The 18,469-nt window shown below is 41.6% G+C and overlaps 1 protein-coding gene and 1 non-coding gene across 3 annotated transcripts in view; both read right to left on the bottom strand.

Moving 5' to 3' along the window:
- Window positions 1-18,469, bottom strand: part of Slc24a3 (solute carrier family 24 member 3) — a 479,159-nt gene that overhangs the window by 21,969 nt on the left and 438,721 nt on the right. For both annotated transcript variants that reach the window (XM_090351934.1, XM_090351935.1), the window contains exons 10-14: window positions 13,878-14,011; window positions 11,838-11,998; window positions 10,446-10,716; window positions 4,218-4,384; window positions 2,073-2,187 (exon numbers count right to left, since the gene is read on the bottom strand). In XM_090351934.1, coding sequence (XP_090208060.1) covers window positions 2,073-2,187; window positions 4,218-4,384; window positions 10,446-10,716; window positions 11,838-11,998; window positions 13,878-14,011 — 848 coding nt within the window. The remainder of the gene's footprint in view (window positions 1-2,072; window positions 2,188-4,217; window positions 4,385-10,445; window positions 10,717-11,837; window positions 11,999-13,877; window positions 14,012-18,469) is intronic.
- LOC150050143 (small nucleolar RNA SNORA33) lies at window positions 3,442-3,572 on the bottom strand. Its single transcript, XR_016538747.1, has one exon. It is a non-coding gene; the product is annotated as a small nucleolar RNA SNORA33 (small nucleolar RNA).

Below are 18,469 nucleotides of genomic sequence, written 5' to 3' on the forward strand. Positions count from 1 at the left end.
AACACACAAACACACCATTGACAGGACTACTGAACTTTAGTCACTCCAAATGTGATCACCCATTCAGTGAGAGTGATTTTAAAAATGAAATGTTCTGCAGAGGTGTTGGGCCATGGTTCTAGAAGGAATTAACTTAGTCTATATAGTAGCCCAAGAGCTTATCAATGTCTATATTTTAGCATCATCTTCCAACTTCTCTGAACTGAATTCATTTCTTGTAATTAAGTAATATCAAGATAATGTAGTCAGCTAAATGAAATGAACTCTAGGATATGGAAACAAGAGGTTTACCTTGTATGATTGTTGTTCTTAATGTACTATGTTATTTTTCTCCTCTTTTTTTGCCCTTATGGTTAATCTCAAGATGTTACTGTATCTGACTTTGTTACCTGGTATATTGTATATACGTTTATTTATTTATTTGAAATAGGGAAGGGAAGGGGAAAACAAGATGATTGGGAGAAGGTAGGGGGAGGGAAACGGGAACAAAACATGAGAAGGGGTATCAATATGTGAGAAGTAATGCACCTACTACCTGACAACTGTAACTGTAAAGCCCCTATGCATTATCCCTATAATAAAATTAAAACAAAATAAATATAGGGGCTGGGAGTTTGACCTAGTGGTAAGTGCTTGCCTACCATGCATGAAGACCCAGATTTGATTCCTCGGTACCACATACATAGAAAAAAAGCTGGAAGTGGTGCTGAGGCTAAAGTGGTAGAGCTCTAGCCTTGAGAAAGTCCAAGGACAGTGCTCAGGCCCTGAGCTCAAGCCCAGGACTGGCTATATATACTACACATATACATATTACACACAGAAAAAAGATAATACAGTCAGCATTTTTGTGAGAATGTCTAGAGGACACTGGTAACTTCTATAGCTGTACAATGAACTAGTGTAAAACAAATGTCTCTAGCATATATTAGGCACCTGAGTGACAGTGAGCGAGGCCACCAAAAATGTCCACATGAGAAGGGAAGAAGAGTTTTTGATTTTGTTGTTTTGTTTGCTTCTTTCTTTTTTGCCAGTCCTGGGGTTTGAACTCAGAGCATAGGCACTGTCCCTGAGCTTTCTCAAAGCTAGTGCTCTACCACTTGAGCCACAGCACCACTTTTGGCTTTTTCTGTGTATGTGGTACTGAGGAATCAAACCTAGAGCTTTGTGTATGTGAGGTAAGCACTCTATCACTAGGCCACACTTGCAGCCACTTTGGGTTTTTTTTGTTGTTGTTAGTTGTGGGGCTTGAGCTCAGGGGACATGAGCTCTTTCACTCAAGGCTAGCTAGCACTCTACCACTTTGAGTCACAGCTCCACTTCTTGTTTTCTGATGGTTAATTGAAATTAAGTTTCATGAATTTTCCTAATGGGTTTGAATGGCAATCCTTAGTTCTTAGACTCCTGGAGAGCTAGGATTACACTTATAAGCTACTAGAGTCCAGCGGGTAGCACAGTTTTAAAGAAGGAAAGGGTCTGTCATACTCTGAAAACTGATCTCTAGCCCCTGTCGCTTTAAGAGGTGTGGTCTGGGTAAACCTTAGATGTGGGGCTCTTTGCTCTCTAAGCTTCAGTTCCTTCCTTCATAAAATGGGAGTATATTTATCCTGCCTCATAGAGTTGTTCAAATTTCTGGGATACATAAAATGCCTTGCACGTATAGGTTAGCTATCATTGGATTTATTACAGTTTTCAACAATGCAAGGAGGGTAAGACGGCCAGAGGACCTATGAGTACTGCCTAGGGAAACATCTCTGCTTTCATCAAGGGTAGAACCTTCCGGGTCTTTTCCCAGTTCTTATCTGAGGAAGCCTTTGACTATCGTGGCATTCATGCCCCATTAGCTGCCATGTGGACCTCACCTGCCTCTCTCCCTCATGGAGAGATCTTCTCTCTCTCCGTCCCTTCCTCCTCCTCCTCTCCCTTATTCTTTCTTTCCCTCCCTCCTCCTTTCCCTTTCTTCTCTCTTTTCCTTCCTCCTTCTTTCCCTCCCTACACTTTTCCCTCCCCTCCCCTTTCATCCCTCCTTCTCTTCCTCTCTTTCTTTTTATTTTCATTATCCCCAGAGGTCCCACCTTGTCTGGCTACGATGAGGCTAGCCATGCAGTCAGGCACACTGGTTCCGGCAGCCAGGAAAGTGATTCCCATGATGACGTCAGGAATTCCCAGAGTATAACCAATGATTGTGACCTGGCAAAAGCAGGAACAAGTATGAGGTAAGGGCCACTATGAATCCCACCTGCCAGCTTTCCTCGCATTAAAACTCAGAAAGGGTTCCAATCTGGACCATCTCTCTGGGGGTGGGGGGCAAGCTCTGCTGTATTCATTAGGGGACAATGAATATCACGGGGATAATACTAGGGTTGTCCATGCCACACTTAAAAGAATCACACTTGCCAAATAATAGTTCCTTTCTCATTTGTTCCTTTCAGATGACATAAGTAGTCTGGGGGATTAGATTATTTGTGTGTGTGTGTGTGTGTGTGTGTGTGTGTGTGTGTGTGTGTGTGTGTGTGACAAGCTGGGGTATCTGAGATTCCACTCTGCAGATAAGCCTGCTGTCGCTCCTTGATTTACTGATGGGGCTGAAAATATTTGTGTGAGAGGTGATAAAGGAGCTGTAGCAAATGGCAGGTAAGGAAAAAGGAAGACAGCTTCCTTGCATGTGGGCCTGAGGAAAAGGGGCTTGTAAGATGCCACTATTCAGGAAACTGTAGGACTCTACTGTCCTTTTCTATAAAAATTACAAGAAACACAAACCACATGTCTTAAGGAACACATTCTTCTCACAGAAACACTTGGGGCAGCTGTTGAAAGAGACACTTACTCAGGGAAAGCTGATTACACTCCCAAATGCTTTGATTGTTCCTTCCCTGCCTGAAGGTTTGGAGACCTTGAGTTAAATCCACTGCCTTGCCCGACTTGCTCCCTTCAAAAGCAGGGGTGTCTCTCATGTCTTTTCACAGCTGAATTTAACCCAGAGGGGCCACATTCTTCTAACCTCAAGTCTCCAGGGAAGACAGGAGATGAGGAAACAAGCATTTATATTTTGTTGCTCTGAGGAGCAATGTCGTTCCAATGGAATGACAGGCATCTTGGCCAAACCATGTCTTTCCTTCCTAACCCTCAGTAATGCCCCTGAGGACCGTGGTCTCAGGCTCAGCCTGGATTGACCTGCTGCACTTCTGTTGTTATTATGATGTTTGTGGTTGAGTCTGGAGGGAGAACTGATGGCCCCAGGAAGCCCACGTCTCTTTCTCCTCCAATAGCAAAATGCCTGCGATCTTGAGGCCAGGATTGAGAATTCACCATATCAGGTTTATCAAAATAATCTTTTTGGAAATGCTTCTTTGTAGTTCTTTGAGTATGTCCAATACTCAACCATGTTATTTGAATTTTCATGGTTCTTTGTTATGGCTTTTAATTTCTTTTTTATTTATTATTTGTTGTAGCCATTCTCAGGGACCTTAATGACTTTGATTGTCTTTAAGGCTCGTATCATGGCACTACTCTCGCCAGCTTCATCTAAATATCTGCATATACATGTTTGGGTAAGCAGAATCGCTAACTGGCTTTGGCTTTTAATTTCTAACTCTACTTTTAATGAACTAGGTTTGTGCTTACGAAGGCTTTGAAGCTAGGGGGCAGGAGAGATTGACCAACACTCCCAAGATCTTCACTTTCCCGCAGACCCTTTGTCGGTGACCCTGCTGATCCTCCACTAGAGTAAGGAGAACCTGTTTTCTGCACTCAGGAATGATGGGGCTTGGTTTAAAAGAGTGTGGGAGAAAATAATGGTGAGTCAATCCCAAATGAAGCCTCAAGGGGGTGCTTCATGTTTCCACTTGCCCTCTTGCATTCCAGTCATATATCTGGAGAGAAACATTTCCAGGTCATCAAAGAAGCAAGCATCGGCCCAAAGATAAGGAGCACATAGAATAGACAGGGACCCAACCTGCTGCCTGAATCAAATGTAACCATCCTGTAACTTGAAGCAGAGCTGGATGGCCAATCCCAGTGAAGATGAATAAAACCACTCAAACCAAAGATGTAGGAGCAAAATTAATGCTGTGATTTTAAACCACTGAGTTTAGGGGTTGCTATGCAGTTGATTGTAGGATACAGTTACTGGCTGAAGCCCCAGCTTTTATTCTCCTCTACTTCAGTGTGTTTTTCTCTATAAGAGTTCTAGCAACACCCACCATCCTCCATGTCCTTACCATCCACACCATCATGTAGGAAAAGGCTGCAATCCACAATGTGGAGGAGGCAAACGTTATCATGAACCATTTCTCCCAGTGGGGCTTGTTGCAGTTGGGGACAGTAAAGTATAAGACGAAACTCAGTGGCCAGGTAAATGCCCATTTCACAATTTCCAGTTTGCCAGCTAGAAAAATAAAAATAATTAAAAGTAAGCCAACAACAACAACAACAGTTAGCTTCATTTCTTGGTTTTGCGACCTCCACCCTGCGTGTTGTTGTCCACAGAACTACACCATATTGTATATATCTTCTTCTAACCCCTTCAAATGGCTTTCCAGCACTGAAGAAGAAACAGAATTTAAAAGAAAAGTTATCCATTGCCCAACTGCTACTTAAGGCCAAGCTAGGGTTGAGGGGATAATGTGGCAAATGCAACTAGAAAAGAAAGAGGACACAGAAGGAGTGGAGTGTACAGATGTGTAAGGTGCTTGAAGAGGGGAATGGGGAGTTAGGAAGACCACCAGTTTGTGCGAGTTGTCCACATGGTCTAGAAATCGTTTTTTTTTTCTTCCAAATTATAAAGTGCTGGTAGACACAGAGCCATCTGGTGGATTTTCTCAGCATTTGCATCCCAGGTTGGCTCACTGCCTACTCACTAGATGACGAAGGATCTGCCAGCAATGACCTGTTTACACCGTCCTAGTGATGAATGGGGAACCTTTGCCTAAGGTTCTATGCATCAGGGACACCTGGAAATGCATATTGGGTCACTATATGACACAAGTTCCTTTGAGTCTCAGATCTGACAAGTCTATCAGTTCAAGTTTGACTTTTGTCATCATCTTGCTTAACTGGAAATTCACCTCTGGAAAGAAATATGTGCTTCCCACTTCTATTAGGATGCAGACTATCTCTATTTCCCAGAAAGTTCCTGATGTCTCTCTCATCCACCCTCACTCTGACCACCAGAGATCAGCTTTTCCTGTTCTCCAACTCTATATGGATTAAATCACCCAGGACATTCCCCAATTCCTTCTTTTTAGTTGCTGTGTAGCATTCCAGTGTGAAGAAGCTACAATTTGCTTATCTTGTGGATGGGCATTTGGGTTGTTGCCAGTTTCAGGGCATTCAATTAAGTGGACATGGTTTGATATCTCTTGGGTAAACACCCGGGGTGTTGGGGGGATGGACTGCTGAGTCATGAAATGGATGTTTGCTTAACTTTGTAAGAGACAGGGACTAATTTTCCACAATGATCTCTACCAAAGTTAAGAAAAGAAGTTTTTAAAAATAATACTTTATGAGTTTGCTTATTAAACTTTGCTGCAAGGCTAAACAAAAGCTAATCTTTTTTTTAAAAAAAAACAATATCCAATTTTATTTTATGTTATCTCTAAGTTGATTCTAGAACTGCATAGAAAAATTATGTCACATCACCACTGACACCACTTGGCCTCCCTCAGACAGCTGAGGCAGAGTGGCCTAGAGAGGCAAGTGGGGGCTTCTCTCTCACTCAGTTGGAGCTCCAGCCTCCATTGAGAATAGCAATTGAATGAATTCAGTTAAACTCCCTAAGCCTCAGTTTTATCATCTGTGAAATGTGGACGCAGTGACACCATTAAAATGAAACGGAATGATGATCTCATTAGACAGGTGCTGCGAAAATGTAAGCTTACAAATTTCTCCAGTCAAAATGTCTGGAGTTGTTTTCACCTCTTCCTTTTCTCTCGTTCCCATGCCCAATCCTGGCATCTGCCCAGGACATTTCTGTCACCTCCACAGCTTTCTCTCCCCCAGGTTTTTCCATCATGGCCTGACTGTGGACTTGGCTCTACGCAATGCCCATCCTACTTCTATTTACCAACTGCTGCAAGAGACAGAGTTTCCAAACGCAAACTGTTCTAGAATATTCCACCAACATCCACTGGTTAGCTTCAGAGTAGAACTTTTTCTCTCTACCATAGCCTAGGAGGACCTACCTGATTTGGCCTCAGCCTCTCATTTTTCCTGCTTATTTGCTATTTCCCTTTTCCACTGGCTTTCCCTCGATCCTCAGAGTCTCTGCACCAACAAATATTAATATTATCAGTACTACTGCTACAAACAATCTAATTAGAACAAGGAAAATAATAATAATTATTGTTATTATTTTATCAGTCATGGGGCTTGAACTCTATGCCTGGGCACTGTCCCTGAGCTCTTCAGCTCAAGGCTACTGCCCTACCCCTTGAGCTATAGCCCCACTTCCCATTTTCTAGTGATTAACTGGAGATAAGAGTCTCATGTTCTCTAGAGCCTGGGCTGGCTTTGAAGTACGATCCTCAGATTTCAGTGTCCTGAGTAGCTAGGATTATAGGTGTGAGCCACCATGCCTGGCTTTCATCATTTTTTTTTTAAGAATTCAACAAAAATGGATCAAAGAAAAGAAAACAAATATTTAGACAGATGGGTTTCTTCCTAGTTGCTATGCCTCTTGTTTGATTCGAGGCTTGAGACAGTGACATCCTTGAGGCTGACTGGACTGCAAAGCAACGCTTTCTGAGGAGTGCCTTGTGAGGGGCTTCAAATGCTGCAGGACCTAGAACATGGTCAGATTTCCAAGAGTCCAAGCCCATCCTGCATTTCTGCATCTTTCTAAATCCTACAATGGACAGAGGGCACTTATCCACGGGAAGTCTTGGAATCCCTAGCTGATCTCCCACGGAACACCTAGGTAGGGAGTGGGGAGAGGGAGAGAGAGAGACAAAGAAAGAAAGAGAGAGAGGAAGACGGAGAGAGAGGGGCATGCATGTTATCATAATTAGTCAGAGGCTGAGATGTGAAGATCTCATTTTGAAGCCAAGTCAGGCAGGAAAGTCCCTGGGACTCTTTATCTCCATTTAACTAGCCAAAACACCCCACAAAAAACAAAAAACAGAAAACAAACCCAAAACCCAAAACCAACAACAACAGCTGTAAGTAGAGGTGTGATTCAAATGGTAGATACACAGACACACAAATACGCACATACATACAAACACACACACACACACACACTCACACACAACTGCAAAGCTGGACAAAGGGGAATGAGGATACAAAGATGCAAGTAGCTCAAGTTAGGGCTAAGGAGGGCGAGGTTTTCCCAGTAGGCTTTGCAAACATTTCCATTTGGGCTGGGGAGGGTGCTGTGTCTGAGGGCATAGCTCTGGCATCATTAAAGGGGTGCATCGGTGCTGCTTTAAAATGACAGTCTTAAAGGTAACAATTCACTGAGTGTTATCTAAAAATACGTCTTGAAGGATAGCGTAAGAAATATAACTGCTTGAAGAAATCAAAATGACATCAAAAGGGATGCTTTCAAGGATTCAAAGCAGTCCAGCAAGGCAATCCACATTTTAACTGGCCTTAAAGTCTGCTTGCTCCTGGACAAAAAACCCCCCCAAAACAAAAAAAAAAACCGACTGCCTTTCCTCTTTGAGTCTGAAGCAGTTTTGGATATTATTTTACCTTTTGCTTCATTACCACGTGGTCCAAACAAAGCCCCAAAGAGACAGGCGTACTAATTTGTTTAGCAAATATTTACTAGGTGTCTTTTGTGTTACCTGCTACTCCAGGCACCAAGAACAAGGATTGGAGAGCACAGACCTCCTTTCCATGGAGCCCACATGCCAGGATAGTGTGACTTCTCTTCTTGATCCCTCTCCGCAACCCAGCCATACTGACAGGAAGCATAATATTCCTTGGTGAGTGACTTAGTAGCAGAGAACTTGGCTCTAAAATTATATTCTTTTCTAAGCTTTTAGAAAGTTTCACCCTTCTTACAAAGATTAACTCAACTGAAGAAAGAAGTGAATGTGCGATATTTCAGACCTCATCTGCAAATGGTGAGCTAGTTAGTTGGTTTTGTTTGTAGCTGTTACATTTGTGGTAAAGTAGAAACATGAAAGAAATGTAAGGGGCAAATTGCAAAGGAAGAATGAAGAGTTTAGGACATTCGATCCTTAAAATGGGTTTTGCTTGGTTAATAGTGACAAAGACAACCAAAGGGGAAACATATTCAAAAAGTGGCAAAACGGATAGAGCTAGAACAAGGCACTCTCTTATTTTGCAGGGGTCACAATCCATGCCCCAATGGGTGCCAGAAGCTGTGGATACTATTGAACCTCACATCTATTGCTTCTTTTCTATACGTTCATACCTGTGATATGGCTTAATTTACAAATCAGGAAGAGATACACAATAATAACAAAAGAAAGATCAATTGTAGCAATATAGTATAACAAAATTGCCATCTCCACTTTAAGTCACAGTTCCACTTCTGGTTTTCTGGTAGTTAATTAGAGATAAGAGTCTCATGCTGGCTTCAAACCATAATCCTCAGATCAAAGCCTCCTGAGTAGCTAGAGTTACAGGCATGAGCCACTGGTACCAATTTATTTCCATAATTTTCAACTTAACATTTCCAAACTATGGTTGACTGTGGTTGATCACAGTTGACCCACAGTAAATGAAACGACAGAAAACAAAACTATAGATAGGGGAGACTACTGTACATGTTTTCCCCCTTAAGATAAACTTCTAGCAATCTGTAATTTAACTGTCTACATCGTTATGGAATTTGGCTAGAGATTAAGAATTTGCATGGATATTTTCTAGTCAGTGTTGGTAAGGACTTAACAAGGCTTCCATCTTAGGAGCTGTGCTTGGGCTTGGGAGCAGTTTGGATTTGGGTTTTCATTAATGTCTCCTGGAGACACACAGAGGAGCACCTCAGCAGCCATAGCAAAACTCAGATAACTAAACCAACACAGGCTTCAGACACTAGGCTCTCACTTCTGTCATTAAAAAGGTAGACCAGACCCAAAAGTCCATCCATAGATGGTCCTCATATCAATTCAAATGTTCTAGAGGGCCAGGAGTGTGGCCTAGTGGTAGAGTGCTTGCCTAGCATGCACAAAGCCCTGGGTTTGATTCCTTGGTACAACATACACAGAGGAAAAAAAAAAGCCAGAAGTGGCACTATGGCTCAAGTGATAGAGCACTAGCATTGAGCAAAAAGTGTCCAAGGACAGTGTCCAGGCCCTGAGGTCAAGTCCCAGGACTGGAAAAAAAACCCCAAAACATAAACAGCAAAACAAAACATCCTAGAGAGGCTGCACACATTGATCAACTCTCAGCCACTTGATAGTGCCCTGAAACAATCAGAAGCTTCTGGAAAAGAACAGTAACTGCTGGACTTGGCAATGTGCACAGGCCTGGTGGCTCAGGTCCTAAGACCTTTTTACCAGCCTTGCCCTTCCTCCTTTCCAGGTGCCAAGGATGGTTGTTGACCTCTCCCCTGGGTAAAAACCTACAGGTGAGATTTCTGCCCAGGTCTGCTCCACCTGTAGCTCTAGCCCTGGAAACAACAAGTTCTAGGAAAAAGGAGGGAACCGAACAGATAAGGGATAGGAAATGAGAGGAAGGGGATTTGGGCATGCATCCTCAGGGCTGGTGATGGCAAGAAGAAAGGCTGCAGTCATTGCTAATGGGATGGGCAGAGGGCTGTGAAATGCCTCTGCCCTTGAGCTTCAAGTTGCCTTGCCACCCTGGGTCACTATATTTCCTCCGCAGCACCACACATGGCTACAGAAGAGCTAAGAGGAGATCACTGACCACAAGGTTTTTTTTTTTTTGTGGGAGGAGTGGGTAGTATTTGAATTTGAATTCAGTGCTTCCCACTTGCAGGGAGACAGGCCTTCTGCACTGCCCACACTATACATCTAGCCTTTTGTGTTTGTTTTGTTTGATTTATTTTATTTTATACTTGCCTTGCCCACAATTCACTTGCTTTAGGCACAAGTCATAGCACCTAGACATTATGCTTCCCCACAGTAGCTTGGGAAAGGTTTTGTGCTATACTGTTTCTGAGCATTGATTGAAATGGAGTCTTATGAACATCTTATTTTTTTCCTGGTCTGGCTTCAAACTACGATTCCCCTATCTCTGCATCCCAAGTTGTTGAGATTACAGACCTGAGGCACTATGCCAACCTCATACAATGATCTAGAACAGAACTCAAACCCATCCTCATGGGCTACCATATTGGTCATCTTTGGATCTTTTTAAGTCTTGTTACCCACTGTAGGAACATCTTATAAATACATTTATGTTCATATAGAGGCTTTAAGGAAAGTGAGCAGTAAAACATTCATCTAAATCAAGGCATTCATTCACCGGCCTAAAATAAACCCTCACCCAAGCCTAGACACAGGATCTCTTACAGGGCGGGTCAAATGGCGTGTATGGTCCTTCATCATCATCTTCCTCCTCTTCCTCTTCTTCATCATTCTCATTGTTCTCGTTATCCTCGTTCTCATTCTCTGTCTCATTGCCAGCCTCAGCAATAGCATCATCCCTCCGAGTCCCATTCACGCCCCTGTCTGGGGCGCTGCTGGGTCCTGTCCCATTCTCTACAGTGTGCTTGATTGGAATTTTGATGGCCACCTCTGATTCCCCATTGGCATAAGCTCTGCTGTTTATCAGTCTTTGTCTCTGGAAAGAGAAAGTTTACTATGGTCAAAGGGATGGCAAGCACCTGACATCCAGAGCTAAAGCTATCAAGGCTTTTCTGGGCAGCTAACTAGAGACTCTTTCCCAAGAGTCAATCAAGTTTTAAGAGATTCTTCAAAGGAATAATGAATTCAGACAAGCTCCCTCCAGGAAAACAGATTTTATAGTCCATTGGAATTTGCAAGTCCCTTTAGAGGAACCTTCCTCAGTCTGCTTCAGCATTTATTTGATAGGTACACTTTGGAGTTATCTTTCTTCTTTATGAATCCTTGTTCCATATGTGAGAAAGTCACAGAACAATACTCAGACCAGTGTTTATAAATATGGCTGTCACTTCAGAGAAAGGACAATTAGGTCAGCGACTGCATTACTTTAACCTAAGGAACACTTTATTTAGCAACACAATTGGTTCAAGATCACATTGGGGACTTTATTCAAATAGATAAACAGAAGACAAAGGTAGCTGGATTCTGGCCCCTCGCCCTATAATCCTAACTACTCAGGAGGCTAAGCTCTGAGGATTGTGGTTTGAAGACAGCCTGGGCAGGAAAGGCTGTGAGATTTTTATCTCAAATTTATCGCCAACAAAGCTGGAAGTGGAGCTGTGACTCAAGTGGTGGAGCACTGACCTTGTGTACAAAAGCTAAGGGACAGTGCCCAGGCCCTTAGTTCAAGCCCCAGGACAGAAAGAAAGGAAGAGAGGAAGAGAGGGAGGGAGGAAGGAAGGAAGGGAAGAAGGGAGAGAGGGAGGGAAAAGGAGACAAAAAGAGAGAGAAAGGAGAGAAAAAGAAAAAAAGAAAGGAAGAAAGAGAAAAAAGGAAGAAAGAAAGGAAGCATGAAAGAAAGGAAGGAAGAGATAGGTAGAAGGTGACAGGAGTTTTGCTATATAACTAGAAGCTAGACTATGTCTTTCAACACACAGAGAGAAGAGTGACAAACAACATACACTCCCAGCCAATGAGCAAAGATACTGGAAAAGGGATGAGGGATATTATCAAGTTAAATTTAGAGTCAGATGCTTCTTTCAGATCAGAAAGAGTTGTCTCCTTCCCTCTGTTTCCCACCCCTGTCTAGCAGCAGATGGGCTGTGCTTTCCTGGGTACCTCGTTGATTAACATGCGGCTAGCCATCGAGAGCCTGGTCTTGGGCGGGAAGTGGCTCGTGATCATGATTCGAAGGCCAGCCTCGGAGAAAGAGAGCTGGTGTGGGTAGGCTGACAGCAGCTCATCCACCATAATCACTGACGCTTTGCGGTGGAAATTGGCTAGGGAAATGAAAAAGGTATAGTAAAACAGCTGAGATGAGAAGAAATAGGCAGTTATTCATTCTTCCTCCTATTGTTTTGTCTCTTTTCCTCCCACATCCATCCATCCATCCATCCATCCATGCATCCATCCATGCATCCATCCATGCATCCATCCACTCACCCATCCATCTATCCACTCATCAGTCCATCTACTCACCCATAAGTCCATCCATCTACCCTTCCATCCATCCACCCATCTACCTAACAATCTATCCACTCACCCACCAGCCCATCCATCTATCTGTCCTTATGCTCACCCATCCTCTCCCTATCTCTATTCCTTCCATTTATGAACCTATGGAAGGTTACAGTGGGAAAAATTTTGGAGAGCAGTCAAAAATCTTCTTATCAATAGCTTATGTGAAGTAACTTGAAAGAACTGAAGAATCATTCATTGACATGGCCAAAACATAATGATAATCTAAGAGAGAATTCCTCATTTTCGAAGTTTTTTTTTGGTCACCACTTAAATCTAGGGCACAGGAAAGACACCATAACTTTTAGTCATCATACCCTCTAAATGGCAGCAATGTTCATACAGAACTCTTAAACACTATAGAGCAGACTGTTGCACCAGGTAGAAGTCATGGTACAGGAATATGCACTGTCCTGCAGCTCAGCCTGTGGGCAGAGCGGACAAGGTAGTGGGTGAGTGAACTGTCTACCTCCAGAAAACCAATATTCAGAAAAAGTTTCTGCATAATGATTTTGCAGGAGACTGAAAAAAAATAAGCTCCACTAAGGCCCAGTCTACTCTTGTGAAAGAAGAGTAAGCTTACAACTCATAGGAAATTGGCCATAGCAGCTCTGAGTACTTGTTCCTGTTTTCCAAGCCAATAAACCTCAAAATGATTCCTAGAAACACTAACTAATCTTAGGTATCTCTCTTTGGTCCCCTAAAAGTTCCCTTCCTGAAACTAAATAAAATCTTCACAGAGAATGATGCTAGATAAAACCTAAGTCTTCTATTAAACATACATACAACACTCAGAAAAATATATCAAGTATTTGATTTTTAAAATCTAGCAATGACCCAGGATCCAGAGAAAAAACTGAAAATAATGTGTAGATTGTGTAGATTTTGTCATTTTTTTTTGTCTCTGCAAAGCAATTGTGTGGTACACATTTTAGGAGGAGTTAAAAAATCAATGAAAAATGAAATCCCAGGCAAAATTAAATGATATTTTTGTATGTTTCTCTACAAAAGAATATTATTTATCAGAGATTACCATATTATTTCCCTTAATATATAAGCTATTTTGTAAAAACCTATTGAATACAGTAATTACTTTGAAAGGTAATTTCCTATCTCCCTTTGCAGCTTAGAAACTGACTTAATGTGGCTTAAAAGTTAATTTGGATATGTGTAATAATATACCTACAACATTTGTCATTTATAGACTATAACACTAAATTCCTTTATGTGTTTTATCTGACTTACTCATTATGAAAATGATTCTCATTCATCACAAGAGAAAAATAAGGCCCTGAAAGGTTAAGAAACCTGTTTCACAGTCACATAAACCAACTATGACAGAATAAGTATCTCAAAACCCACGGACATCTCTCATTGGATCTCTTGTCCTTATTTCCCATATGACTTTTAGAAAACTGTGTTCTCTGCAAATCTCCACAAGGCTTTCTGTGTTGACCCATGATGCAGCCAAAGGGATGGGAGGAACTGGAGAGAAGCAAGTGTCTGTAGACTCATCTCCTCTCTCTTGGGGACAGGCAGTGTGTCCTCAAGGTCAGCTAGGATGGCTTGATGTATCTATGAGATGGGCAGGAGGACTTACACTCCAACACTTGCTTCTTGGCCATGGGATCTACTGGTTACCTTTCTTAAGTAGCACCACAGTTGCGTCGCAGTTGCTGCTGTCATCAATTTCAGCATTGTTGGCCAATCCATTGACCATGTTCCCAGCACCTTTTGTCCTCCTTTCAAAGCACTGATGTATGCAAGCATTATATCTGAGCAAAGCAATAAGGAGAAAAGAGCTCATCAACATTTTCCATCTTTCTCCTTCCCAACTCCCATCACATCTTACCTGGAGCTCCCATGATCTAGAGGTGTTAAGTGGAGTCCCAGGTTGCAAGTTATGATATGTTCTTATTTTGTCCTCCCATTTTCACTACCATATATAGTCATTTCCAGAATGAAGAACAGATGGTACATGAACATAAAATGATCACAGTATAAATCAATAACGGCAGGGGATTGCCACCTCTTACCTCTGGGATTGAGCTCCCATACTCTAAATCTGAATAGGAAAGGCTATGAAAAGATTCCAGGCTCATATTTCCAGGGCTTTTATTGTCAGACCCTCATGAGGTGTGGAACGAGATGTCCCTCCATGCTGCTATCCATGGTTTATGTGGTACAAGCCAGTTGATTGTCCATGACTTATTCTATCCTTTATTTCATCTGGTGAAACCTTTTATTATGTGACTTTTGCTGCTTTACCCTAATTCCTAATCCAATTGTCTTTTTTTCAAATCCTTTTTCTAATTGTCAGGATAATGTATAGAGGGGTTACAGCTACATTTGCCACGTAGTAGGTGCATTACTTCTCACACATTGATACTCCTCATGTTTTTGTCCCCTCCAATTGGCTTTTTGCTGGAAAAAAATCTGCATTATAATTCTGAAAAAGATCCAGTATTTTCTTTGTAAAAACTAGAAAACATATGCTTTCTTAAAAGGGTACCCAGGAAATTTCCAAAAAAAAAAAAAAAAGAAAATAAAGACAAAAAGCCTAACTCTGCCAACCAGGAGAAAAGAAAATCTCTGGGTAATAGGAATAGCCTGAGTACAGTGCAGGTGAACTTGACAGAGACTTATGAAGATTGATACTGGAAGGGAAAGAGGCTTTTTACAAATTCCATGAATTTTTTGGATCTAGGGTCCTAGAAAATTCTCATGGAATCATCCTAGAAAACTTCTGGATACCTGTGGGCAAAGATCTAGACAGGGTTTCCAGAGCACTGTAGGCTACAACTGTTTATTTATTGTATTTTTTTCTTCTCCCACTCAAAGATCTAAAATCTTCATGGTTTGCTGGCAAAGAAAAACTCCTTTGTGGATACCTCTGGCCTGACCTCCAGCTTCTCATAAGAATGGCCTCCAAAATAGAAAAATTTTAATTGCCAGCTAGAAGATTAAACAACTCGTATTTTCTTTTGCTCATCCCTTTTGCTGCTACAGGAGTTTCCTCCTGCTATATCCTTGTGCATGATTTTTCCATTAGAACAGCTCTAGGCTGGGTTGATGATAGGGGCAAGTCAGCTACCATGGTAGAAACAGATGTACTCTCTGTTCCTGGACCTTCTTTTCCTTAAGCTACTTCCTATTATTCTTTGGAGCCTATAGTGCATGAAGGAGAATGGAAAACTAGTCAAAAGTGAGGGATGCTGTCTGAGAAAAAAGATCCTGGATGGTTTTCAAAATTTGTAAGAGGTGGATATGGAATCTGAACATCAATGTTTTGCATGGAATAATGGATCCAGATATCAAGCACCAGTGGCAGCCAACATGACAGAGAAAGAAACCGTCAATGGTGGCTGTTGAAGCCACATTCACTGCCACTCAGGACACAGTCTAGCCTGATTTGATATAAAATGAAGTACATCTCATTCCCAAGGTAAATGATAAGAAAGCAGAGGCTTCAGCAGAGATACACTCCTTTAACTTCCACATTTGGTATGACTTGAGAGGCTATTAGTATTCAAATACCGACACATTTGAACAGAGGCCAAACGAACAGGCTGCACTACATCACAGCATGAAATCATTTTTTTAATTTTTAAAATAAATTATTTTTAGGTAGTTTTAAGGAGTTGCCATTTAACAAAGTCATTTACGAATACAGTATATTTTGGCCAATGCCAATTTCTAAAGCATAGCCATCTCTGCAGGACAAACAACTAAACTTTGTGTCAGAATGAACTGCAAGGAAGAAAACCACAAACAAAACAAGAGAGTAATTTGCAGGTGAAAAGAGATCCCATGGCTGGGAATGTGGCTTAGTGGTGCAGTGCTTCCCTAGCATGCATGAAGCCTGGTGTTCGATTCCTCAGTACCACATAAACAGGAAAAGCCAGAAGTGATGTGATGGCTTAAGTGGTAGAGTGTGCACCTTAAGCAAAAGAAGCTCAGGGGCAGTCCTGAGTTCAAGTCCCAGGACTGGCAAAAAAGAGAGATGGGAGATTCCAAATAGGCTGGCAGCAATTACAGTGACTTAAAAATCATTCATTTGAATTTTGATAAATATTACTGATACTCAAAGAGGCTGTTAAATGTACTGTTTATGACATTGCTGGAAATTTCAACATTGATTATTTTAAGATACTGAGGAATTAGTATTCGGTTTTCATTAGTAATAGTAATTGTGGCTATGTTAAAAATTAGTACTTTCAGAAATATGCTGAAAATTTTATGGGTAAACCAATATGATGCGTGAGGTTTCAAAATTCCCTGGTGGGAGGGACACAACGTGGACTGAGCAACTGTGATGTGAAGATGGTTGACGGGGATAGTGGTGGTCACACAAAGCCTTCCACACTATCCTGTCAACTTCTGTGCATGTTTCATATCCTCCCAAAGACAAAGCTCCAAGAATGATTTTCTCCCTTCCATGGGAGATCATCGAAACCCTCCCCTCTCCCCCTATAAAAACACTGTCCTTCATGAGACAATTCTTAGCAAGAGCTATTGTGTTTTTCTTTTATTGGGGTTTGGATAGCAGGATCATACTGCCATACAATGAGGGATTTCTCAAAACCGGACATTAGGTTGCTGACTTAATAAAGCTGTCAGATGTGAAAAATGGAACCAGGTAAATTGCAGGGAGCCATTGGGGTGAATGACATTGATCAAAATGCATTGAACTCATAAACTGACATGCTGAATTAGAACTCCCTCGTACTACTACTTAGGAAAAAAAAATCTCCCAAAGCTGTCACAGTCCATCCTCATTAAAAAGAAAACAAAAACAAAAAATAACCTTTTGGGGCTAGAATTATTAATTTTATTTTACAGAGCAGGAAACAGTCAAAATGGCCAAATCACTTGACCAAGGACTCATGGAGAGGAAATGGCAGGGTGGGTTCTGCTGTCAGTGCCGAATGAAAAGCACTTGCTCTTGCTTGCCCACTAGGCCATATGCCTTACCTGGGGAACAAATGTCAAAGACAGGTGTACAGAAATCAGTCCTGCCAATGTACACCTGTGCCGTGAGTTCCCTTGAGCTGGTCAATCTGCTCAATCAGACCAATGTTCAAAGTCATTTGAAAGTTATGTACCCAGGAAGAAGCTGATGATTTTAACTTATGGTATATAGCTGTTGTTGTTTTCTTTAACTATGGCTCTGTTTTGTCTTTTTAATCGAATGTTTAAAATTTTTGTGAAGCTATTTTATTGTGATGCGTGCAATTTTAGAAATCAGATTTTATAAACAGTCTATTTATTAGAGTCTCTGATTGAGGAAGGGGCTAACTAAGGAACAAAGATTTCAACTTAGAACTTAGGACCCGAATTTAGGCAGAAAATTCTGGAAGCGTCCATTTGCTTTTGCTTTGTTGTATCCTGTTGGTGGGCATAGCTGGGATCCCAGAAAACTGAGGCCTCAGCAGAAACACATCTCTTCAGTTCCAACATTCGCTGTGATTTGGGCTTGAAGAGAGGATACTTTTGCCTCTTGCCTAGCTTTCTGATGACTCACTAAAGTTATAAATTGGTCGTAAAGACATACTAGCAAAATCCTTCTACCTTCCTTCCTCTTAGATCTTGTATGTGTTTAAAGACAACCTCATTCCGTGCAGTCCCCAGGAAATTCATGATGCGACATAACTTTTAAAGGTCCATGTCAGTGCAATGTGAATTCTTTCTGATAGATGATTAGAACTCTATTCTGTATGTATACCATCCAAGACCAACGGAGGATATTCTAAGTAGAGGAACACAAAGGCTCAGTGCCTATATCTCTGATCATATAAAATAATATTTATCAAAATAAACTCTAGGAAATTGAAACAAAAAAATAAAGGTCCATGTCAGGCATATTGCAGTCACTAAGGCACAGTTCTTCCCAATCATTGATTGATCAGTCTACTTTCTTCAAAGAGAAGACAGCACTTGTCTCTTAAGAGACATAGAGCATAGAGCCTGAAACAATTTCTTAATAAAGGTGGAATAATTAAGCAAAAAGCAGAAGGAAACTGGGTGTATGATCTGAGACCATTCCACTGTGGTGCTGATTTCATATATAGTTTTGCCAAGGTGGGCAAAGAGGGCTAAGATCACAGCCTTTTCCCTTGGAAACTAGAGACTCTGAAACTTGTTGGGCCAATTGTGTTTTTCTCTGGGAGCTCGGTGATTGGTACATGGTAGGGAAGGTGATGAGTTTCATGGTGTGTGACTCTAAGTTTCTC

This window comes from Megascapheus bottae, chromosome 18 (assembly GCF_031878675.1).
Source record: "Megascapheus bottae isolate mThoBot1 chromosome 18, mThoBot2.hap1, whole genome shotgun sequence".
NCBI lineage: Eukaryota > Metazoa > Chordata > Mammalia > Rodentia > Geomyidae > Megascapheus > Megascapheus bottae.